General features: G+C 44.9%; 1 protein-coding gene across 1 annotated transcript in view; it reads left to right on the top strand.

Annotated features, from left to right (window-relative positions):
- Window positions 1–2,219: 2,219 nt before the first annotated feature.
- The window catches only part of T265_11735 (hypothetical protein), a gene marked incomplete at both ends in the record, with an annotated part of 42,788 nt that continues 20,301 nt past the window's right edge, over window positions 2,220–24,706 (top strand). Inside the window, 3 exons of the mRNA XM_009178473.1 lie at window positions 2,220–2,259; window positions 9,695–10,060; window positions 22,221–22,563. Of these exons, the coding sequence (XP_009176737.1) occupies window positions 22,347–22,563 (217 nt within the window). The remainder of the gene's footprint in view (window positions 2,260–9,694; window positions 10,061–22,220; window positions 22,564–24,706) is intronic.

The following is a 24,706-nucleotide window of genomic DNA, read 5'->3' as shown; positions in this document are numbered from 1 at the left end:
TGGCCCACCCTTGTGTTAAAGTTGATTGCTTCTTCCCGACCAAGAGTGCACCAAGTGCAAACCAAAACTTCTTAGTCTGATGAATCTGTGTCCGCACACGAGGCTCCAGGCCATCCTGGTGGACTTTTTGCCTGTTCTACTAAAAAATTACTTATTTTATACGACTATATGGTGTCGTGCAATGCAAGCACTCTACCCACCCGGAACCTCTCACGAATAGGCGTTCGCACCAATCAGAACCAGCTGGCGCTGGTTTTGGCACAACGAAATTTGTTGAATATACCTTATTTCTAGACGCACTTCCCTTGTTCCTGCACAATCAGAACCATGCATCGGAAGACTTTTGCTGCTCTCATGACCGTGCTGAAGTGATCTCGCCTAATAATATGGCACCCATCAGCTGGGAGTGCACGTTGCTACCAGTAAAATTGAGGAAGATTCCACGCTTAAAATTCCAAAGTACTATTTCGCAAACGAGAAGTTAGCCCGTACTTCGGTTACTGTGAATCCCAGATGAAACTCTGCTGTTGCTCAAACAAGGCTGATGCACGCTGAGCTATATATTTTTGAGTGTTATTGAAATTTTAGTCTGCCATCCAAGAGTTGGTTTGCACAAAGTTACAGTTTTCCGTTGTCCGTGTATACCCAGGTGCGTTTTGTGATCCACTGCTGCCAAAACTGATGCCCTAGGAGAATGAGTTCACCGCGCTTTATGTGACATGCGGCTGTCGTTGATCTTGTTTTTGACTGAAGGCGTCATGACACAGGTTAACCAGCTTGAAGCACAAAGGGGAGCTGATTATTTACCGATTCCATAGGGTCAATCGCAATTGCGACTCAAGTCCACTTTAGATGGACACGGTACACACTTTAGAGAATGGAGGCACTTGCCTGAAACATAGTTTGGATACGACGTTGCATTCAAACTAAAATCTGAAACGACTGGAAGCATGCTCTCATTGTATTGACCAATTCCTCAACATGTTGCAAACAACGAGGTAAATAAGAAAATTACGGAAACATCGGTTTTCACTGCGCACGTCCTCACGTAGTTTAACCATATGCTAGACATATCAACCCGTTCTACCCATTAAAAACCGGAAAAAAAACAAATATTTCTACAAAACAATCTGGGCGCTGCGGTAGGCGTCGCCGCACAAATTAGGGAACATTATTATTATCACCATGTTTTCGGTCCATCTAGGTGTCCCCAACCACATTAAGGTAGCAAGACGGCTTTATATATATTCAAACAAGTCGTTGATACAATCCTGAGACGTCGCAACGTATCTGGATGTTCCTATGTTTGTGAGCTTGAGTTCCGAAGAATTTTTTCTACGGGCTGTTGACGTGCTTGGTTTTACCCAGTAATGCGGTCCCTTGGTAAGTCCAACTGAACAACGTAGCTTTTTATTTACATACTCACCTTCTAAATATTTTTGAATCAAAAGTCCTACTGAAGTTAGGGAGCGCCAGGATATCCGGCCGTCTGTACACAGGACATTGCTTTAATAGCTGGAAGAGTATAAGGATGTCAACGGCACAGCCTCTACCCGGTCAAAATCCCGCCTGATGCTCACGGTTTGAGGTTTCGCGGGTTTCCTTAACATTAGGCTTTGTTACAATGGGAGCGAAACTGACGTTTCTCTGGTTACTGGGGTCGCTGAGAGGTGTCCGGCACAACCAGAGCAGAGGAAGAGTACAGTGCCGTACAACAGAAACTTCGCGGAGATGACCGCACGATATCTACGGCGGCGTTGAATTACGTTCGCCTTCAAGCCTGGTAACGTGTTGAGAATTATCATTTCGAAACGAAAGGGAAGGTTGCATGCTGCATTAACGATGTTTTGCTCAGCTCAGTTCTCTGTCTGAGACTCCCAAGTTAGCGTTTAATTCAAAACAACCACGAAAGTTGAACGGACAATATTAACGCGCAAAAAGAAGTCAGGAGCACTTATACAGCATTTCAAATATATAGCTTAGGCGGCAATAACTTTCTAGAAATTCTGACGCATTCCGGATGCGCCATTGGCAACCGGCATTCGGCCAACACTGGGTTATGATTGGTTGTTCTGTCCCCACTTTCGACCCATCAGATCTCGGCTTGGTGCCGGACCGGCAAGCGTCCCAAAACTTTTGGCCAATCGTGAATGGGATTGGCTTCTCGGCCATAGCAGCGCCTGACTGCGAGCGGCAAAGCGGGACCCGTGTGCTATTGTTTAACAGATACATTGAAGAAGATTAACGTGGTCTACAAACGTAAGTGTTACGACTGCGACAAACACCATGTTGGTTAAACGGGAAGTAAACTCGTCTCTAGAATAAACTAGCACAGGCTTGCCAGCGGAAGACATGACCCTATGTCAGTTGTCTCAATTCATGAAGACGGGAGTTCCACTGGGACAATGTTCAAATATTTGCTCACAAAAGGACAAAACGAGAGCGATAATTTTTTAAAGCGTGATGCTCGAAACAAAAACTGATCAATTAACACATCGACATTGACCCAATCTACCAGCCGTTGCGAGCAAAAGAACTACGCAGTCATGGGACTCTGAGCTAAGAAACCTAACAACAACCAACGGACTGATTGGATCAAGGAATGAGAATCACTTAAAACAGAAGGCCACTGAATCAACAAATCAAGGGAACAGATTCACACGACATAGCAAGAAGAAAACGGCCGGATCACAACAAAACAACCACACACGAAACTAGAATTGAATGCACCCAACGAACCAAACAGACACAAGAGAGTGAGACGAAGTCGGATTCACTGGAGACCAATCATATTACAAGAAGACCGCTTAGAAACCGTATAACCAGATAGGAGAGGAAGAATTCACCCTGCACTGACAATTTCACCTCGATTGGTGATGAAATGTTTGCAATCCAACTGCCAAGCTTTGAGGGCAGACCAACAACTAAACAGTCCATTTTTCTCAGTTGGACGCAAATAGGCTTGAGAAGCACTGAACAAAGCACTTAGATCAGATATATACATATGGACACTTCTGAAGCCGAAGGCGGCTCTATATTTGCAGTCCACCCTTCTGTTGAAGTTCAGATTAGAGTATTTAGGTAACTAACTGAGTTGTTTCGAGTGTTGTCTCAACGATCCAAATGCTCTCTGTTGGATACCAGGGAGTCATTCTGCCCCCTGATGGTTTAACTGACAAAAAGCTTCCGAAGTCCAGTCAGTCCAGATGTTCCAAGAATTTTTACGTGTTTCAGTTATGCAACCTTTTGGATCCACCAAGCGTTCCACTCTCTACAAGCACTCAGTTTCACCCGGCTTCAGATGATGCGTCGAGTTGAGTTGTGGTTGCAACCAGGAGGAGTGTGTCTCCGGGTCTCCGGTAAAGCCACGGTTCTATCAGAAATCCAGTACTTGGATGAGATTGGCCGGATTGTACTACAGGCGGAAGTTCCGGTATTGAGTAAGGCCTTTGATATCCATCCCCAGTAAGCGTTGACATCGGACCGACAGGTCTTGGAGGAACTGGCTCTGATAGGTCTGTTTGCTTCTCTAAGTTTCCCACTGGCTACGTGAGTTGTGCTAGACATTAAAATAGGAGTGAAAACCAGCTGCGGATAACTCTTCCACTCGGAATCCATGCAGCTATTCAATAAGGAGCGGTATGCAGTGATCGGCCTTTGTCACCATTAACTAATGGCAACGTACTGTCTTTGGATTCGGGGCTGATGTGTTGTTGGGTACCATGTCATCAAACGATTTTCGCTGTTCTGGAAAGCGGTGCTGCAAAAGAACAGTCTGTGGTTGGCACCACTGCACCAGGCGCTTCGCGGTGTACGTGCGTCTCCTGTCCACCCCGAGACTACCACCCAATTGGACTTAAGTAGCGTCCAGCTTATTTTCGTGAGTGTTCATGTAACAAGCAACCACAACGAAGTCTGAGCTTTAAACTCGTTGTGAAAAACACCAAGAACATATAAGTTCCTTGTTAGGTTTAGAGCTATAGTCTGCCTGGTCATAGGCAGACAATAATCAGGGTGCGATGAATCTCACTTTCCTTAGATTCACACAGGTGACTGTCAGCCGGAATCCAATCGAGCAGAGACGCTTCCACTCGATGGTTCAACACAATATTTATCCTGGCGAACCCAGCTCCAGCTGCCTCCAAGTCACCAAAGGTGCGCAGCCTGAAACGGAAGAGAGCGAGTGGGCATTCAGTTCAGTTACAGTCCTGAATTCTTGCTTCTCATAGACAGCCTAAATTGCTGCGGAGGGAATCTAGGGTACGAGTAAGAGCCGCTTGTCATCATTATCCTTTCGGTGTGAGAACATTGAAGGATTTCAGGCCTTAAAAACAGTCTCCAGAGTGTTTCGTATTAATGAAACTGCAGTCGACAGTGAACCAATCGGTCAATTTTAACGCTGCGATCTACAAATAGTGTTCAAATTTGGGTAGGGTGGGGTAGAAGACGGAATACGTGAAACTGTAAGAAGGGATGCACCGAGACTAACGTGCACCCTGCTGTGGGCAGCAAGTAAGGTGATGATTGATGTGCCAGGATGATACCTTTTAGGTGTGACGATCATGGTCGTACGCGGGATGGGATGCTGTCATGGGGGCGCACACCTAGACAGGCAGACGATTAGTGTTCTCAAAAGCCTGACCGCAAGGTAGCGGGTAATTCCTTCCGTGGTTCTCAACCAATGCCTTTGACTCGAAAGCCTGACCGCAAGGTAGCGGGTAATTCCGGGCATACTACTACAGTAGTGCAGGTTTTTAACGACGACGTCACTGTAACTGTTCCAACCCCCAACTTGGAAGACCAGGAGGCCGTGTTCGTCAGACCCTTATCCACTAGCCAAGCTCTGCGGATGTCGAAGTGAAGCCTAATTCAGTGGGTCATGGAGGTACGTAAACGGCCGCAGCGTGACAAAGTTCAATCTTTTCGAAGCGTAGCCTACCAAAAAAACTAACGTGGCGATGAAAGCTAAACATACATACCTTTCGGCTTGCACCATTTGGCACATCGCACCCTTCGAGGTGGGGTGTCCGGTTACAGACGCCTGCTGGTGCTCATGGCGTGGTTTGTCCTTCCAATTGTGTGTGCTTCTTTGCAGTTACACCTTTGACTTTCATCACTGCATCTTGCGCAGTACATGTAACTGACTGTGAAACACATTTAAATGCGTCTGCGCACTGCTAGTGGCTTGATAATTAGGACGTTTCCATCATTTATTATTTTCCAACCGATCACTTTCGCCCCCTTCAGAGATAAGAATGTCTGGTAGCCGTGATTTCACTCGCCTGCGATTTTTGGGTTATTCTCTTTGCCACTGCTTCTATCTCATGGGTGGAACTTGCGTCTGTTGTCGTTTCCCCTTACTGTCTCTGCCGACGCCAGCAGCAAGGCTGACATCTAATGGATGTTACTCTCAAATCTGACAAAGGTTACCCGTTAAATTTTCCTCTTTCCACATTCTTCCCTGCCACTGCTTCCCGACATGAGTTCGAATCTGCATCACCGGCCAACGAGGCCATATCAGCAGCTAGCGATTATGATGGCGCACTCATATCCCTTAAGCAACGGATAATCAGTAGCTTAAATAATGACTGAAGTTTGGTTGATTGCGAAGGCACAGGACATGGAGAAGACTTTTGGCGCAGACAACAGCGCTGATTCGGTCGAGTGGTTGAAAAAAAGACAAGCGTCCGCAACGAAATGCGAAAAAAAAACGGAACAACAATTCACTCACAAAACTGTCGTCTTGGGCGATGGGACGAACGCTTTATCTGGTTTCCTTCAACATGATCACTGGAAGAACCCAGCGGGCCTTAATGAAACATCAACAGCAGCCCTACGTCAACAGCAGAAATTGAGTGCAAGCTATTTATGCTTCACCGCAACAAGGCTCCTGGTCCAGATGGTCTGCGCCCGCACTTTTCAGACAAGGCGGTGAGATCCTGGTGAACCATTTGATGAGCATACTTCAGGAAATTTGAACGAAGTGGAACGGAACTCCACGACCGTCATCCCAGTCTTCAATAGGGACACGGAAAAGTCTTTCGAAAGCGATCGTGGCATCAGCCACGTCGCATCTGAGGTGCCCTCGCATTATTTTGTGCAGGTTGATCGATTATCGGGAGAGACATACTCGTGAGAATCAAGCAGGGTTGTGCCATACCTCGATCATATCTTCACCTTGAGACAAGTTCTCGCACGGCGCCGCTCTTTCAGACGCCTTATGTTATCCCTTTTCGCTGGATCTATCGATCGTCGGAAATTCGGCAGTATCTCGGGATCAAGGGTGTTCCAAATTTATATCCCTTATGAGAGCATTGTATGCGAACTCCCATGAGCACGTACGAGTATACGGCAAGCTTTTGCGCGAGTTCACCACGTCCAGTGGTACAAGGCAGGATGCCCTTTCTCACCTTTCTTCTTCAACTTTGTTACTGATTCACTGCTTGAAATTACTCTACCTGTCTCTGAAACCTCGGGAGTCGAAATACCCCCCGAGACGTTCGCTCACAGATGTGGGTATGCGAACGATGTTGTTCTCCTTGGTTCAGATCCTTCAAAAATGCAACACATTTTAAATAACTTAAATAACTCAGCCGCACGGCTTGGGATAAGTTCCAAAGTGTAAAGCGCTGCTATAAGACGGTTAAATCAAACACAAACCTCTTATTTTCAGACAAACCAATCGATGTGGTAGGTAAATTTGTTTGCATGGGCAGCTGTATAAGTCCCGGGGACTAGCTGGAGATGGGGTTATTTCCTGAATTGAAAAAGCCAGGTCAGCTTTTGCGAACCTCTCACACCTACGGTGACGACGTGACGTCAGTTTTTCCGTAAAGGTCAGAGTTTACAATGCGGCGGGGCGATCCATGCGGCTTTATGGATCGGAGACGTGTTCTCTACGCGCAAAGGACATACGGAAGATGTCAGTGTTTGACCATCGCTGTCTCCGAAGCGTTTGTTGGCTATGGTCGGCACATCAAATTAGTAATACTGAGGTGCGCTAGATGGTCCTAAGAAGAAGAAAATCCTGTTGGATGGGTGGATTACTCATGTTTCATAGGTTACGATGGTTGGTACACGTACTCCGCATGCCGGAAGGCCGTCTGCCTTAAAGACGGCCCAGCCCTGTTCTGGGTGTAAGCGACCGAGAGGTGGACATTGTATGAGCTGGCAACGAAGTATGAATTCATTAACCAGTAAACTGAGCCCGGTCAATAACTGCTGCCCCCTCCTGGATGGGGATCCCGGTACTCACCTCGCCAGTGGTTAATGACACTTGAAATGGCCCAATCGCGGAGGTAGTGGCGCTCGTGCACCAAAGCTATGGCCTGAAGTGCGTAGCTGCCTAGTTTCTAAACCGAGTGAACATACCATCGCCTCCAATGCTTGGCTGTATGTTCCACATTCTCCCAATTTCCGGTGATCGAAAATGTAGCAGCTGAAGCCAATGTACTTATAATACATGGTTTATGTCTGTCAAATTGATCGGTTGATCGGAGTAGCCGGAAATCTTTGTTCAGTTTCTGTGCTAGTTCCATTACACTGCCCGGCCGCGCCCCAGTTTACCACTAGGCCTCCCGTCACCCTGCCCTACTCATTACTAAGTGTTACCGTTGGTCAGTCTTTAGCCTCCGTCAGTAAAACAAAATTGCTCAGTTGTAACACTTTCGGTGCCTAACTGCCATGCTACCCCATGGAAGCACGAGGGCTGAGGTACTGCCAGGTTGCCCAAGCCTAGACAGGGGAAATCCAGAGGTAGAGGTCGGATTCGAACCGTGGACCTTCCGGTCAGTAAGTTCGCGCTCTAACCATCTCGCCATCTCGCCTCGTGAGTGCATTTTACCCTTTAGGTTGGGATCCCCTCATACCGGTTACGCCTCAGGACTTACTGCAGTCGCCACGTGCCTCTTTGTCCAGTGGGGTCGTATTGTCAACCTGCAACTATTACATACACTATCGCTGATCATTTATCTCTTTCCGACCCCGATAGTCTCCACTCCGTTTCAGCCACGCTTATTCTGTCTAGGGTTCCTTTGGTCACCCAGTTTTTACTATGGTGTCCTCCTAAGTGACCGATATTGAGTTCAGCGCACTCACTTGTTAGTGAATTTGAATCATTGAAGCGGTAAACGAAGCTAATCAAGCTTATCAAGTTAAATGTACTACGCATGCTGAGTCGTTACCTACCGACGAAAACAATGGTCCCCTATTTGATCTTTTGTCGGAGAAAGTTTCGTGACATGGTAATGCGAAACGAAAGCGACTGCTATCAATCTGAGTTTCGCAGGATGCCCACCCCCATATTTGAGTCCATCTGATACTCCTCACTTGTGTTCAAAACCTAACATCAAATAGCATGTGCACTGTCCCACTGACGAGCATGTTATCACTTTCTAGCCGAGCTGCTGTGAAATTTAACAGAATCTTATCGTCGACCGCACATGGCAGTGTATGAGAATTTGCAGTCCTCGAGGAAAGTTATACGTTTGGTGATGTGAGGTGTAGTGTTTTTTTATACTGTTTTCGGGATACAGCTAAGGAGAGCCTAGCTCACTTATTAAGGCGCCAGCGTACGGACCGGAACGCCTGTGGTTCGAACCCAGCCTCAGCATCCTGACTATTCCTGTCTAGGCTTGAGCAACCTGTCAGTATCCCAGCCTTCGTGTCTCCTTCCGTTGGCATGGCGGCTAGGCACCGAAAGGGTGCTACGGTTGAACGATTTGATTTTTATTCCAAAGAAAAGCCTGTTACACAGAAAACATCATCAGTCAGTTCCTCGAAGCTCATATAGCTCAACTGACTCAATTGTAAGAAACAACCCTTTGCTGACCTTTTCCGTAATCTCTGCACGGTGGGAAATTATATAGCCCTCAACCGAATCAATGACCAATTTGTGTGCACATTATCAACAGAGCATTCATAGGAGCTCAACTCACGGTTTGCCTGCTTCTTCCCCCTCCGGCATGCTGCTAGGTAAGATCCTCGGCACAAAACGCGAACTGTCTTTGTTGGATTTGACTTATCCATCTCATCGGCATCACTGCGATCGCCCTAATTTTAGTTAATGCCGTCATCACTAGTCGTTATCATCATCGTCATTATCATTACTAAAAAGCAATGCTTTCGAATATCCAACATTAGTGAAGTTGAGTATATCAAGAGGACACTGCATATCGGACTCTACCTTCCCTTCAGTAATCCTAAATGCGGTTGGGCTTTGTTGTTTGGCTGGTTATTGCGAGTGATGGATATATCGACATCAACACGCAACTTTATTTCCTAAAAGCTTGCGGATTAAGGCACGAGACAACTAATTTGAAGGTCGGTTCGAATTCAAAACTGGCTTTTCAATTAGTCCTGTCTAGGATTGAGCAATTTGGTAGTGTATTGGCCTTCATTCCCTCTTCAAGTTGCACGGCAGATTGTCAGAATATGCGCTACGGCTGAATGTCTGTTTCATTACCCAATCAAAAATTTTCACGCAATGATGCATGCGACAGAGGCCACGCTGTTTTCTTTGATTTGTGAATACTCAACCAGTTGGCTTGATTGGGGTTTGACCGTCAGTTTCTTTTTGTCGAAGGTAAACCAGGTGCCCTGTGTTTTTCTTGACCGACAAGAAACCCAGCTGTTTTTTATCATCTCAGTTACTTCCGTGTAGTTTTGCCGAATAACGCTTTCTATCTTTCAGAAGAAAATCTCCTTATTCTTCATAATGTGATCCATGTTTGATCGCTACGTCCAGAAATGGCAGTAGACTTCAAAATGCCAAGTTCTGTCGGTCCGACGAAGTGTTTGGCGGTTTCATTCGCCAAACACACCCAGACTCCGTCGTGTGCCATGAACATATTTGATTTGTTCATGTCATTCAAGTACATAAATATCACTGGTCAACAAAATCCGTGGCTCGCACAAGCTGTGCAAAATTGTTACCTGCTCGGGCACTTTGAACCCTATGTGCTGTTGGTCGGTGGGAGTGACTATCATCTACAAATAGTCAAGTTATCCTGGATGCGTACTCAGCTCAAGTCGCCATTCGGATTTACAATCGAGTCCATCTGTAAGTGTTCTACATAGTTCGTCTACCGAATCACTTGTTTTTTTCCGGCTCTCATTAACCTTAGAAGCATCTTGATTTGATGGTTTGTCCGACCTTTTGCAATTTTGACGCCAAGTATGTGGGAAGTACCGTGCTATGGTCTAACTGCCTATGAATGTAAGCCATTCTAGAAAGCACAATTTATGGTACTTTGTCATGGGGAAATGTAAGCTGGACAATTAACCGGGAGTTTGCATGAACGGATCATTCCAAGCACCAGGTCTATTTCACCCTCGAGGGTTTATGAACTTCAACAGCGTCAGACAGAGTGTCACAGAAATGTGCTACCAAGCTGAATCTCATCATTATCTTCGTCAGAGACAGCGACATCAGTGTTGACACTGATGCTTCACTGCCGTACAAACATAAGTTCCGTCTAATTCTATTTAGAGACCCAGAGTGAAAAGAAGAGAAAAAGAGTGAGTGAGGGAGTGAGTGAACTTAGTGCTGGCCTGTGTCAAGCATTCTAAATTGCTCACACCTCCAAGCGTTCAATCGGACAATCTGGACTGACAGCACGAGGGCCGCTGACATCGATCAGCCTCTATTTCTTGCTGTGTATCCAGCCAACCACAGGTGGGTCACGGGGGCCGCATCATGAGAGGCTTACTACATCAACAACATCCAGACTCTTTGCGATATCTTTCACGTCCTTCTGCAAGTGACCGCCTCGCGGTTTGCGCCATTCTGAAGGAGGTACGAAGAACAATCTGTCCCCACCTTGGCGCGCTGCGCCTACAAGAGCACCTATCCATTTAGTCCGAAGGAATTAAGGTCCGTTTGTGTCATGAGCGTCGTGATATATGCGACAAAACAAAAACGATATGTTGGGTTTTCGGCTTTTGGCTAGTAGAAAAGTTAATACACGAAAAGCTATTTTACAGTAAGTCCCCCAAAACAAATATTTCCGAATAGAGTCCAGAGGATCCGCAACGGGTGTTTCTCCAGTCTTTTTAAAGGCGATTCTAGCTTTCCATAGTTCGGGAACAAATGACTTTACCCACGAAGAGTGTCCACGGAGCTGAATGTTCATCGTGCTGTCGACCTAGCTGCACTCAGGAGACTGCATTCATCCACCATAGGGTGAATGTAGGGGACAATAATCACACTGCTGCCCCACAACGTGCCACTATCTTGGCGTTATGTTCATTTACAACCCTCTGTCTGGTCGATGACAACACCTATTTTTATCAGTATTATTCCCTTCAGTTACTCACATTGAATCTGTAAGTGAAAAGCAGGTCAAACTAACAGGATAACCATGCGTCGCAAAGAATTGGAAGTTTCGATGTTGTTAATAAAACTTTAAGCTCTATTTCAGACCATTTACGAGCGTGATAGAACATCGCAGGTCACTTGTTCTGGTTTAAAACCGCACTAAAACGTTGTAAGAGGACTCTTGCGTCATACTTGTACCTTAGGACAATGATGAAGCCCAACTACCTGGTACTTAATGCGGTTTCACTCTCGATTATTGAAAACACTTTCAACTCACCGAACACCTTGCTGCTTCAAAATTCACAATCAGGATGGCGATGCGATTGAAATGTTTCTCTCCTTCCGAGATGGGTACTTCACGGTCCTTTGAAGTCTCTTTTGACCCATAGAATCCTTCCCGAAAGGACTAGTTTCCGTCCGTTTTTTCAGACGCCGCCTTTATAACTGAGCAACTGTATCTGAAGAATAACATGACATTTTTGAACGAAGTTCCGTATCAACGACTTTCAAAGACTTTGATCAATGACTGATCAACAACCCCATGGTCGCCTTCCTATTTTTACCCTGAATAACTGGTTCCCTTATCGTGCCCCATGCAAACAGCCAAAGCTAACTTATCACATACTAAGAAGTGCAGTTTTAAACCGCACAACTTGGGTGTCGATCATCCCGTCAAAATGTGATATCGTAGAATGCTGGTGTGCCAAGTACCAAGAGTATTGTAGGATGCATCAATCGCCCTTGAAGTTTGGATACGATTAACTAAAGTTTACTGCCAAGCCGGAGTTTAGATGCTTCGATAACTTTATTGCTATTATGAAGATGATTTATGCTTGTATGATGACTGTTCGAAACTGACGCTCGAATAGGCGCTATTTTCTTTATGTAGGATCGTGGTTTTTAAGACATTCATTTAATCGCCCTACATTGTATAGGATAGAGTCGCCCATTACAAGAACCGTTGGAGGTGACTAGGTGCATTAAAACTCCTCTGCGTTGTCCGCTGACGAGTTCGGTGGACGACGGTTGCTCCAGAACGCTGGACACTGTTGACCGCAGCGTACCGCAACCGTGAAACAAAATATAGTCTGTAGTAAAATCCGTATGCTTATTTTTGGAATGAGGTAGTGCAACTGGTGAAGTGGGATAGATTCACTTTAGCCGTTGCCACCAGACATATAGGAACTCGGTTTGTAATGGTCAGAAACGGATTCTGATAAGCTTAACCGTCGCCATATGTGTAGTATTTGCTTTTAGAGAGGTTACATTGTATCTGTGCTAACGGATTTCAGATAACTAGATGAAACCAAGCCTGGAATAACAAATGACAACCTAAGGCGCCATGTAAGTCCCTGAAAATCTCAGGAACCCTTGAGCAAAGTCGTGCCTTCCATTGAAATTCATGTGTTGTTGCGGAAAAATTAAAAAACCTGAGGTTTGTGCTACTAGCCAACCTTGGAACCATGGAACTAGTATGGTTTGTTTGAAAAGGAACGAATCCCTCTTTTTCTGAGTTGACCTATGTCAATGACATGTCTATGACCCTGTTGATTTCATTAGGCAGTGGACAGAAGGACAAACGATGACGATACTCGAGATATTAAATTGAGGCCTTCAATACCAGTCGGCTTGACTGGGCAGCAGATTTGGTGGTTGTCTAAATATATCCTAGTTCAGTAAGTACTTTTATCTCGATAGTGGTGTGGTTTTCTGGCTTAGTATCCCGGAGCGATACATTTTAAAATGAAGTTGCATGGGATGATGAAAATGCACATACTAATCATAACCGAACTGATCAAATGAAACTTTGGTACGTCCTAAGGTCAGTAGTTTAAAAGTATGTTATTCCATTCCAGTTCAGTTCGGTTAATGAGCTCCAAACCATGTGTAAAGGATAAGTTGTTCGTAGCTGGTGCAATTTCAGCTACCGAAAAGTGAGAGATTAGAGTATGTGTAGCCAGGTATTGGAGACGACTCTCCAATCATTTGGCTGGTGTTGGAATGTTCTAATCGCTTGCGGAAGTGAGAAATCTGGCAGCCACTTATTGGGGACGATAGATTTGATGCAGGAACACCAGTCACTGCGTGATTGAGCCGTCGGCTTGTGTCACCAAGTACTGATGAGTTGCGTCCCGGGATCCCAATCCGGCGAGGCGACATTTAATGATTAGGTACCTCATGCTTCCCTTCCAGCTTTCGATCGTTCCCACTCAGCATGTGGTTGGGAAGAGAAGAGTTCTTCAAGACAAACAGTCCCCCGACATACGAGGTATTTGTCCCAAAGAGCGTGAACTGTTCAGCGTAATTAGTTCCTAGAAACAGCTGGCTTACTGCAGCGTTACTGATCTGATTTCCGTACTTACCCGTCCGGTGCTTCGAGGGTGTTAATCATCACATTCCGATAACTTCTCTATACCTGTACACAGAGACCGCTTTATCATCCATAGAGTAGTATGGGACGCATTGACTGACGTTCTAGATGCAGCCGGTGGGAGGAGCTGTACTACCCATCCCGGTTTCAATGATAATCTCGTCGTCAACCAACCTAGTGTAACTTACATAACTATCCAGGTAAACATTTCATAAGCTTTGGTTTTGATCCTACCCAGTCTTGTAGAGGCACTTTACAATTTGCAGGCGTGACTCGCATATCAAACATGGTAGTCGACTTATTCGAGTTATGAAAAATGGCTGGTGCTTGACCAAGAAGTGTCATTTGCATGCTCCATTTGTCAGCGGACGCTGCGGGAGCCGTGTGACAGTTGAAGATTAAGGGACATACGGAAAAGTTTCAAGTTTCAATAACAAAGATGAGAAAAACTGCGAGGCAAGGCAGCCTTGTCCGACATTACTGGACTCTGTGAACTCTAGCAAAAGCTCACCGTATATCCGTACGTGTCCATGGGGAAAAATCTAGAAGACAGCGTCATAGTTTCTAATGATCAGGTTTATCTGCCTTCAGATAAAAAAGACCGACGTTGGACGCGTGAGGGAGTGGCGCTGTTCATATGCCTGTGGTCGGTTCATCTTCCGATAGAGCAAAACCCAGCTCGATTCCCACGAGTCTATCCCCCGATAATTGATTCCAATGGGTATCTTGATGACCACTACTAACAGGCTGAGACCATAAAGATTTTTCAACGACACCTGCATTCTTTTCGAAAATTGGAATCACTATCCAAGAGCTCCATTTCACCAGAAGTATCTATTCTGACCCTTTGATCCAACCACCTGGTATAGAGTGCAGCTGTTGCTTCACTTTCAGGATCGGTCTGTCGGCTCATGTACTGACGCGACAGATAGACGCCTTTTAATGTATCGACTTGCGTTAATCTCAACTGAACCGGACAACCGTACAGCGCAGAAAACGTGTACTGAAATTCAGTCCGTTAAGGAACTTTTAGCCGTGGGGTTGGGCGGAACTCTCAAGCCATATGTACCACGAAATATTGCATCTTGACCACCAGATACCTGAAGAGTGGGATGTGAGCTTGCCCCGAGCAACCTGATGTACACAATGGAAGTGGGGCTTCTTTATATGTGTGTTTTGGGGACAAAAAATATATCGACAGAAAGGGAAAGCTTGCTTGGCGATGGTTTAAACACGGAATAGTAGTTCGGAGACTGACAGAGTGATTGGCAGCGGCGGGTTATTTGAAGGGTGCGGAGGGGGTGTGGGTGAAATCCGATGGGTGAATAGCTGGGAAGGCAACTTACACTACCCGGTTGCCCTGGCCGAGGGCTGAGGTTCGTTTGAGCTGCTCTATTTTGAGCCTTCGGCTCAAAAGTCTGACTAACAGGGCAATGGAAGAATCGAGGCTTTTGTTGTGATACACTGGCTGACTCACAAGTATGGTCCACAAAGTAGTGGTCTGACCGCTGCTCTCTGGTTTTCCTGTGGGATCGTTCCAGCCCTCAAGCCCGACCACCACGTCTGGGTAACAGCTTTCGACAGGACGCTTCTGATTTGAGTGAATTTTCAGGGGTATGCTCTGTCTCCGTGTGAACTTGCAGGCAACCTCTGCATGTGTACGAGTATCACTTTTCTAATTCCGGTTTTCATATTTTTATACTTAGGGTTCTGTATAACTGCGACCTGAAGTCTAAATCTGTCCGTTTTTTACTTTTATACATTGAACGCGTGTCTCATGACAGCCGACAAGACTTAAAAAGTTACTTCTAATTTCCCTTTTATCTTCTTGATACGTGCAGTGTTTGGGGCAGCAGCGGTGCTGGGCAGAATTAAATTTCGGCCATATTTTAGCAGACCAGTTTACAGTGCCATCCCTTCAGGACAGGTTAACGGTATCGTTAAATGGTGCTGGCCAGATGTCCATAACTTAGAAACCGGTACGACAACCTTATAGATCTATCCAATAGTTCTGCCTCTTGAAGGAGATTTTGGTTATTATTTCCGAATGTTCCTCCTCGAACATTTCTTGGATACGCTTCTGAACAGTTCATGAATAACATCTTGATCATATTCTTTTCTTTCCTATTCAAGAATATCCACTTATTTCGTCTTAGGTTCATAGTAGCTTACATCTGTGTGATGGTCTCTCCAAAGGGCATCAGTCAGGTGGAGATTAGGACTTCAAGTTGAGCAGTTTAGCGGCTAGAAAAAAAATTAGGGGCAATCCTTGATGGTTTGAGACGCGTGTTACCACAATCACAGCAACGGAGGGCTGTTTTACTAATTAGGACGTTTGGATACCGAAGTCAGGGGCTTATTACCTTTCAGCCGTGCTAGTTTGGTATTCTTGTAGGCCGAGAATACTCCCTATTCACGTGTGACTGCGTCACACACACACATATAGAGATAACGCCGCCAACAAAGCCGGTGTGCAAGTTGGAAAAATACTCGCCCGTACAAGATTGCTGAAGCACCGAGGGGAAAAAAATTCCTCGCACTACATCTGGAGTCAATGAGAGGACCGTATCACTACTGACGTTCAGATTCCTTTTTTTCAACAAACCAAACAAGTGAATGCAATACAAGTATAAAAGTTGGATTAATATAACCCATTTCAGTCCTTGAGTTCTAGCTTGGCTTGTTTGTTTGAAACTTGAACAAGGTGGTGTAGCTATAAGGTTGAAAAAAATCAGATTTCTGTCCAGGCGTCGGAATAATTGAAGTTTCTGCCCGTTGCCGTAAACAGAGAAGAGGTGAATACTTTAACCAAACCACGCAGTGATTCTCGCTTGACATCATCAATGAATGCCTTCTCGTTTATCTCATGAGGCGGCTGAGTTGATCTCAGTTCAAACCACGTGGAGTACACTAGTACTGCAATTGTCCAAACACAATTTAAGAATGGAGTTGATTGAATGAAAAAAAGGACGATCAGTGTTATCCATGCACTCACCCGGAGTTTATCTAAGTGATTCGGTAAGGTTTTGAGGCGAAATGGTCGGAAATATTGTTCAGAATCTTCCTCAGCGGCGTCATCATTTAGTTATCCACTTGAATTTGTCGTTTGTTGACCCAAATCCATTTATCTCCGTTCGTCTTTGCTTAGTCGTGATTAAGAACATAGATGATCCCATAATTTAGTCGCGGGATCCGTAACAAAGTTGCACGGAATATACATTGACCCACTGTAAGAAAACTGTGTTGTCTAGAATTTGAAAATCGTCATTCAGCTACGGCAAACAACTCGTCTTCCCTGTCCAAGTTGACTTGGAATGCGAATGCTTGGTAGAAACGACTAGAAAGTGTTTAGGTTATGAACTCTTTGCCAGTCAAGCTCAATCGGACTCATGCCCAACTCTATTCGGAACGTAGGGATTCAGCGCCGTCACATACTTATTCGGCTGTTGAATCTAAGCTACAACTACTGATTGGAAGTTATTATTTCTCCGCGCAACTGCCGTATGTCAATAGGAAATTAATATGGGCCAGTATATGATGGAATGGGCACATGGATGGGAGACATTGAGTGGAGTCATTGAGCCATTCAGTTGATTCGACTTCAGTTTTTGAGGAATTAATTGCCAGGGTTCCAGTCAAACATATTGCTCAGAGTTCACACTCAGTATATCAACGAGTATAGAAGCAACAATGCATACTTATGAAATCGTCGAACGATGTTAAACGTTGTGTATGCTTGACAAATCGGTGAATGAATGCTTGACAAACCGGTGAATGAACCTTCTTCATTCACCGGTGATTCAGTGCATACACCGAATTACTTCAACGGAAGTTGGTGGTTTCAGTCAATCACTGTACATGTGCAGTGACTGGAATGTAAAACTCGTAGTACGATGTGTCCGGCGTTAGATGCTATTGGCTGGGACAGACTGGGTTGGAGGAATTCCACAGGAGTGGTGCAGTCATCCAATGCGCTATTTTAAACTTAACACGAAGTAGAAATTGCGCCATCAGCGCCATTCGGATCATTATAAGTTAGTGCACAACTTATGGCTATTGCGCATGCTGCAATGTTATCTAAACGGTATGTCGTCCTTTTGGTTTTGTAATGCAATGTTTCTTAGTGAGTGTTACCTGAAATGCGGTTGAAAATGTTTGTTAGCTGAGTGAAGCGTATGCTCAATGTTATTTAAGGATTAGGGTTATTCTTGAAAGGGTTTCATAACGTTTCGATTTGATATATAATCCGAGGATCATGATTTTGGCTCTTTTGTTCGGATATTAGTACTGACGAGAGATCTGAGTTATGTAAATTAAGGACTTTTATTTTATAGAACACAGAAAATTGCCTTTTCCGGTTTTGAGTGCACAAACTCCTCTCTTTAACATGGATACTCACTAGAATACCATACGAAAAGGCTTCTCTAGCCCGCATATGAATTTCAGGTTGCTACCATTTTATTTTGTCATAGCTGGGCAAATGCAGAAGACTACCTACCGTCTAATTTTTGAAGTACACTACCAACCCGATGTCTCCGTTTTTTCTAATAAACGATGAGTCAGAAATTGTTTGCTTATGTTCTGTTCCTCAAAGCTGAGTAGCGAAATTGATCGGCCCATTTACATCACTGACCTTATTCACTTCCATGTAGCCCGGTCCAGTGAGGACGTAGAAGTGGATGATCCGTGAAGTAACCACGTGTACTACCACATCGCGTGGTCACGTATTGACTGGCTCCTTGAGTGATGACTTCTCAGATGGAAGCTTCCTGGTTTCGTTAACGATCCTTCCTCTGAGCTCCTTATGGATTGGTGGTGGTGTGAGGAGGTTTGGTAGTCTTCAACTGAGATTCCGTCTAAGTGCGAGCTACTCAGAGCGATCTCGGTCAAATGGTTGAGTATTCAAATTACTATCCGGGAGATCAGAGTTTCGAAGCTCCCAGCCAATGCGCACTGCTCATTGTTCCCAATAAGGATGAAACAGCTGTACAGTACTTTCAGGTTTTTCAGCATAGATCGTACCAACATTACCTAGGTTTTTGCAACCGCCTTTATGTTACTCTCTTGGAAGTTTCGTTGTTCCTCTCAAACAGGCGCGTAAAACACTTCTGTTTTGACAACCCGTCGTGTGTTGTATGCAATGCCCCAAAATGCCACGGCCTAGAGTGTTGAACATATTCTCTGACTGCCTTAGTTGTTACAAAGTTACATATGTGCTTCAAACCTTAGAAATCCGCCCTCATCTGATGCATTGTGGTCGTTGCTAGTACATCTATTGTGCCTTAAATTTTTCTCCTTGGACCGGAAATAGCGTACTCAGCGATTATGTATCCAGGACCGCGACTTCATGCTAGCAAGCTGTTGACATATTTATTTGAACAGGTTGGCGACTAGCATTGTATGAACGAAAAGACGAGCTACTGACATCTGTACGAATATCCGGTTATTTTGACCCATCGAATTGGACGGTAAGTCGACGATTGCACCGATTTCAGGAGTCGAATCACTGCTAAAAACACCATGGACTGGGGGGTTGGGAATTGATATTAAACTTACATATCGTGTGATAGGGCCTTCACGCCCGATAAAGCTGCTTACCACAGTTTGCATACACCTTATCAGTGCAAGCTCTGGCTACGGTACGGACGTACGTGCAGTTAGACGACACGACGAGGAAGAGCGTAGATCGAAGAAACACCTGATAAATCCGCTTTCCACACCTCAAGGTCGGCGATTCGTGTTCCATGTCAACTGGCCTACAAGGCCATAGATTAGTCGATAAAACGTGATGACAAACTTGGGTTCACATTCTTGCTCGAACTCAACGTCATTTGTACAAGTGGTTGGTTGGTGGTGTTGGTTTTTGGCAAACAGTTCACAAGTTTGATATCGATCTCTAGATTTATATGTCGGTTCCATTTACGTCAATTGAGCAGCGCGGAATAGGTAACACTGCATTTGGATGCTGCTTAGGTGCGTTTAGAACCATTCACCTATTACCTAGCCCGGAATACTACTGACGATATTCGACCGGAAGACAAATAGAACGATAGCGTTTTAAAGGCATCATTAGACACAATTTAAGACCCATGATTATCTGAAGACGACTAGACGCTTTAACCTCGCAGGTGTGAGAGATGGGTCAGCACTATTCATAAGTCACATTCACAGTCAGTGTTCAGTTTGTCCGTACACTCGTTGTCGCAGTGAATCGAACTCATTGTAGCTTTGTTGACTCCACAGTCCGAAAATTTCTGCGCACTAGGGCGAGACATTTGTGTGCTCGAATGGTCTTCCTCAGAAAGCTATAACCCACACCACTCGATTACGTTGAATACTATCCGAAGCAGTGTAACCTTGGCATGTTCTTGTTCGAGTTTTTCCCACCAACTATTTTTGGACATTATCTGAGTTATTTTTGTTACTCAAACAACTGTTCGTAGGAATGACCGTCTTTGCATTGCCTTTTGGCAGCCAGTTTGTCCGTTAAGGTGCAATTTGGCACAATGTCGCGGAGTTTCGCGTACCTTCTTATTGACAGGGCTGACTGAGCGATATATTATGTCCACTGTGTGGGCACACAGTGCATGGAGTTTCGACAAGCAACGCTGCGTTGTTGTAACCCTGACTTCAGTCAGCTTCTCTGCCTACCACATCTAAGGTAGCTTATAGCTGATTGGCTACTTTTCAGGCTAAAGGGACAGGCTTTGAGACTTGGGATGAATGTACGGAAACAAGGTGACCTAATTCTGGACGTTATTTATCAAGAACTCGTTTTTATATACCTCCGAACTTTTTAGACCTTTGACGAACTGCTTGCCTCTTCGTTCACAAATAAAAACTTCATTTGCCCTTTATGTAACTGGCAAATTATGTTGTCTCTGACGTCCGTCGGAATAATTTACACGAGATGACTTTGAAAGTAGTTGAATTTACGTGACACTTGCCAGAGGTTAAATTTAGTTACATCGTTCAATTGTCAGTTGAATTTACGTGACACTTGCCAAAGGTTAAATTTAGTTACATCGTTCAATTGTTCACGTTATATCTAGGAGGACTAGGGTGCAACTGATTACCCATACTTTAGTATACAGATCGTAGGTCATAGATTGCTTTTATCTTGTGATGGAAGGTGCTTCTGTCTTCCTGGTAGGGCATGTTTTGGGTTGAAAGCAGCCGTAGGGGAAGCGACCGGTCACTGGAGCCCAATAGCTCGACTGCGTTACCTCAAAGTTCACGTCGAAATTTTTCTTGGTGGCGCAGCATTTACTGCTCAGTCGACGATATCCGATAAGCCAAAACGGATACAATGTTGCACTAGTACCGAAGTGCGTTGCATCATTATTGTCACCATCATAAGCCATGAACCCTAGATGTGTTGTGAAGTGATTTAGGTGCCACAGTTTTGTTCGCTCATGATCTTGGAAAATACTGGTGTGTGGCTAGGTGTTGCAATCAGTAACTGGTGTCGTTTACGCGTGGATACAGGAGGGACAGTGGATTTTTTATTGGATAGAATGGGAAAGGAAACTATGCGCCAAAGGTAGTGGCTTGAATCCATGCGCGCCATTGAGTGTCCAATCGGGTCATTGTGTTTGTCAGTGTCTAACCATTTATGTGTCCCTTCTGGGAGTATTCCAAGGAGTAAGTGACGACCAGCATAGCTGAGTTAGCTGGTGGTGGCTTCCATACCTCGCTGCCACTTTAGTGTTTGACCTCTACTGAAAGGGAATATTAGTAATTCAGGTCGTATAGATCTTCGTTGTTTTTCTTCGCTGAGCTGGGCAATTTGCTCGCAGATATTCCATCACCAGTCACTGACGAACCATACCGTTTCACTGCCCGACGGACCGGTGATGTAACTTCGGCTGATGAGAAGGCGTTCGCAATCGAATTACTCACCTTAGGTAAAAACCAATGGCCATGCGCAGTCGCCTTGTCTAACGACTCTCCCGATGACAACTTCCGTGATTTTATGTCTGTGCGTGATGGACATCCCAAAACTTAGTCCTACTGAACTACGACTACCAATTGACTGAGACTTTTTTCAGTTAGGTCGAGATTTTCACAGCTGGTTCTGCATCTTTATCCATTTACTTTTGTGTAGGCTTAGCTCCGGTGATCTAGGCCCTTAATCGCCCAAATGAGACCGGCTGTTGACGATAGGTCTTACACTTCGCCTTGTTTTCATCAAGATACAGGCCCCCTTCTACACGACTGAGCTCCCGTGTTGTCTGCATCTTATACTATTCCGGGTGCCTTCCATCATTCCCACTGTAAGCTTTTTCCGGGTGATATGGTTTGTTGTTGCACGGGTGTTCAGAACCGTATGGAACAGCTGTTGAGCACTAATGTTCTCACATTGTTGTTTCTGTCAGTGACAGTCGTAAAAGTGGATATGCCGTTTGAATAACCTTGCATAGGGAATATGTAGTCATGAATGGGTTCGCCTGTCCAATGTGGTTTATCTCCATGTTTATGCAGGCTGACAAACAACCGGTCACCGTTTGCTTTTACGCTCTCCCGATTTAGCTGATGCAGGTGGTCTCTTGATGCAACGGGTTCCACAATATAGAACAATGCGCCTGGAGGAGGTTATTTGTCAGTTGATTTGGCAACACACCCAAACGGAAGCATAGCTGATGCGGTGGTCTCTTGATGCAACGGGTTCCACAATATAGAACAATGCGCCTGGAGGAGGTTATTTGTCAGTTGATTTGGCAACACACCCAAACGGAAGCAAGCTGCAGCATGGATCAGCTGATGTCTGCTTTGACCAAGGTCTACCGGGATCTGCAAATGCGTAGGCCCTCGTATGAGGCAGTCAAAGTTGCACTGTCTGCCCTTCTGTCTGCTGGCGCGGTCTACTTCAGTGGTAAGTTATGTACTAAAGGTACCACCATTTCCATACTGTTGCCCAGCTGTGTTCCACTTGATTACCAACACTTTCTGTTGTAAACTGCACTAGATGGCTAGACCTCTCTTGCACAACATTCATTTATTTATTCATTCATTCGTATTTGTTTATTTATTTCATTCGTTTCTATGGTTTGAGTTGTTTTTCAAACTAAAGTACGATTTCTATAAAAATTGTATCCAGTTATTTCTGTAAGATTGTTGGTCGAACCAACTGTTGGCGCACTCAGAAAGTTGTCTGACTACTACATTCAGCCCATCCACCACTAATTAGACGGTTTTCTGAATAAGTCAACACCTGTATAGACGGGATACCCTACTCATAAGGTTGCTGAAAATTCTTTGATAGGCTAAGACCGCCTTCGCCGTTCTTTGGACTCATCAGGTAGGCGCAGTCCCCGAGTTTCCGTCAACCTTATTTTCTACTTGAAACCAAATTGCACGAAATTAGTGAAATACACTCATTTGAAAACAGATTTAGTTTTGCGAAAGACTCACCTGGATCCCGGCTGAGTCTCTCGTTTATGATGTTTTAAGAATTTTCAGCAACCGTATGTATTACGTCTATACATGTATCGCCTTATCTCGAATACCGTACCAACTGAGACAGGAGGTGGCCTAATGCAACACATTCAGTTGCTTAAAAACACCACAAGCTGGAGATTCAGCTGGGTTTCAGGTGAGTCCCCCACAAACGAGTGTATTTCTTTAAAGTCAGAAGCTGGTTCGAGCCAGGATCGTTTTGCGGAGGGTAGCAGTCTGTACTGAAGGAAAACAGGATCGGGCCCTTCTACGTTCGTCGGATGTATCCTGACAACGAAAAAGTAGAACCTTTGGGATCCGGTTACAGTTTTACTACACATTCTATTACCTTGTCTCGTTCCCGTTTGTTTCGTATTGGTGACGAAATCGTTACGAATGATGCGAAGGGTGGTTTGAAGTGGACTGTCCGCTTGCTGAGTGGGGATTACAGTTTTATCTTTTCTTAAGTAGCGCTTTTCGAACGTCGCCAACTTGACCTCATATTTCGTAAGCTGCTGGCATTGCTACCGAATTTTCTGCACCTGACGCTTATTTGTTCGCAAATTTAATCGATTCCAGGCTTTCGATTAATATTCATGCTACTGACGCGCGACGACTTCTGGGCAGCAACATCTACCCCGAGTAGAATGTCAAAAGTGGTTCCTTTTCGCGACATGAGCTTGGTGTCTTCTAGGTACAAAGTGTTACCTCACAAATTTTAACTCACTAATCCCTTGTGTCTGTTTTGTGCTTCGAGATAAAAGGCTTCGAGTTTTTAAGCGGTTTACGTACCTTGACGTCTGCATAGACTGCGGTTATTAGATGAATGAATGAATGCATGCTCGGTAGGTGAAAAACGGCCGCCAACTTGCTTATTTTTTAGCACCAAGTTTTACCGAAGCTGAAGGGCCGTACACACAAAACAACCATAAGAACATTTTTTTATTGTGCTGCTTGACACTGGAGCGCTCCCGTTTGAGCATTCCGAACGTCTCCAAACATTTGATCGTCATGCAATTCGACGTGTGACGTTAATTAGCTGCCCGCAGCATGAACGCAACGAGATGGTGCTTCAAGAATCACTTAAGAATGAAATAGAATAGCTAAAGTAGCGAATAAAATCTATCAGGTTGATGTTGTTGGGGTATCTAGCCAGTCACAGTCTCCCAACCTACCGTGGCAGAAACTCCGGAGAGGAGGGCGTGCGAAATATAAATGGCTGCAGCGAAACTATGTGCTGTGAGATTTTCGCGCTTTCCTGGTCGCAATCTCTGTGATTCCCTTTGAACCCTACAAGGCATTGCACGTAGTCGATCCCACTGGCAACGATGCTGTCAGTTTCTAGGTGTACTGCTTGCCTAATTCCGTCCGTCTCCGTATGCTGAGCTTGTTTTGTGTAAGGTTCGCAAAGTATGGGGAGTTGGTTTATTTTGATTTGATACCAGACTAAAGTAGTTTCTGATACAATTAAACTTTCTCATCCATATATGTGAAATGCGGTCACAAACTGCAGAATGATCCCGATTCTGGTCAGCATTCATTTATTGTAGGAATTAGTATACCTCGATCCACGATGGTGT

The sequence above is a fragment of the Opisthorchis viverrini genome (genome assembly GCF_000715545.1).
Source record: "Opisthorchis viverrini unplaced genomic scaffold opera_v5_567, whole genome shotgun sequence".
In the NCBI taxonomy this organism is placed as follows: domain Eukaryota; kingdom Metazoa; phylum Platyhelminthes; class Trematoda; order Opisthorchiida; family Opisthorchiidae; genus Opisthorchis; species Opisthorchis viverrini.
The sequence above is the reverse complement of the archived record's forward strand: the minus strand, read 5'-3'. Positions and strand labels throughout refer to the sequence as shown.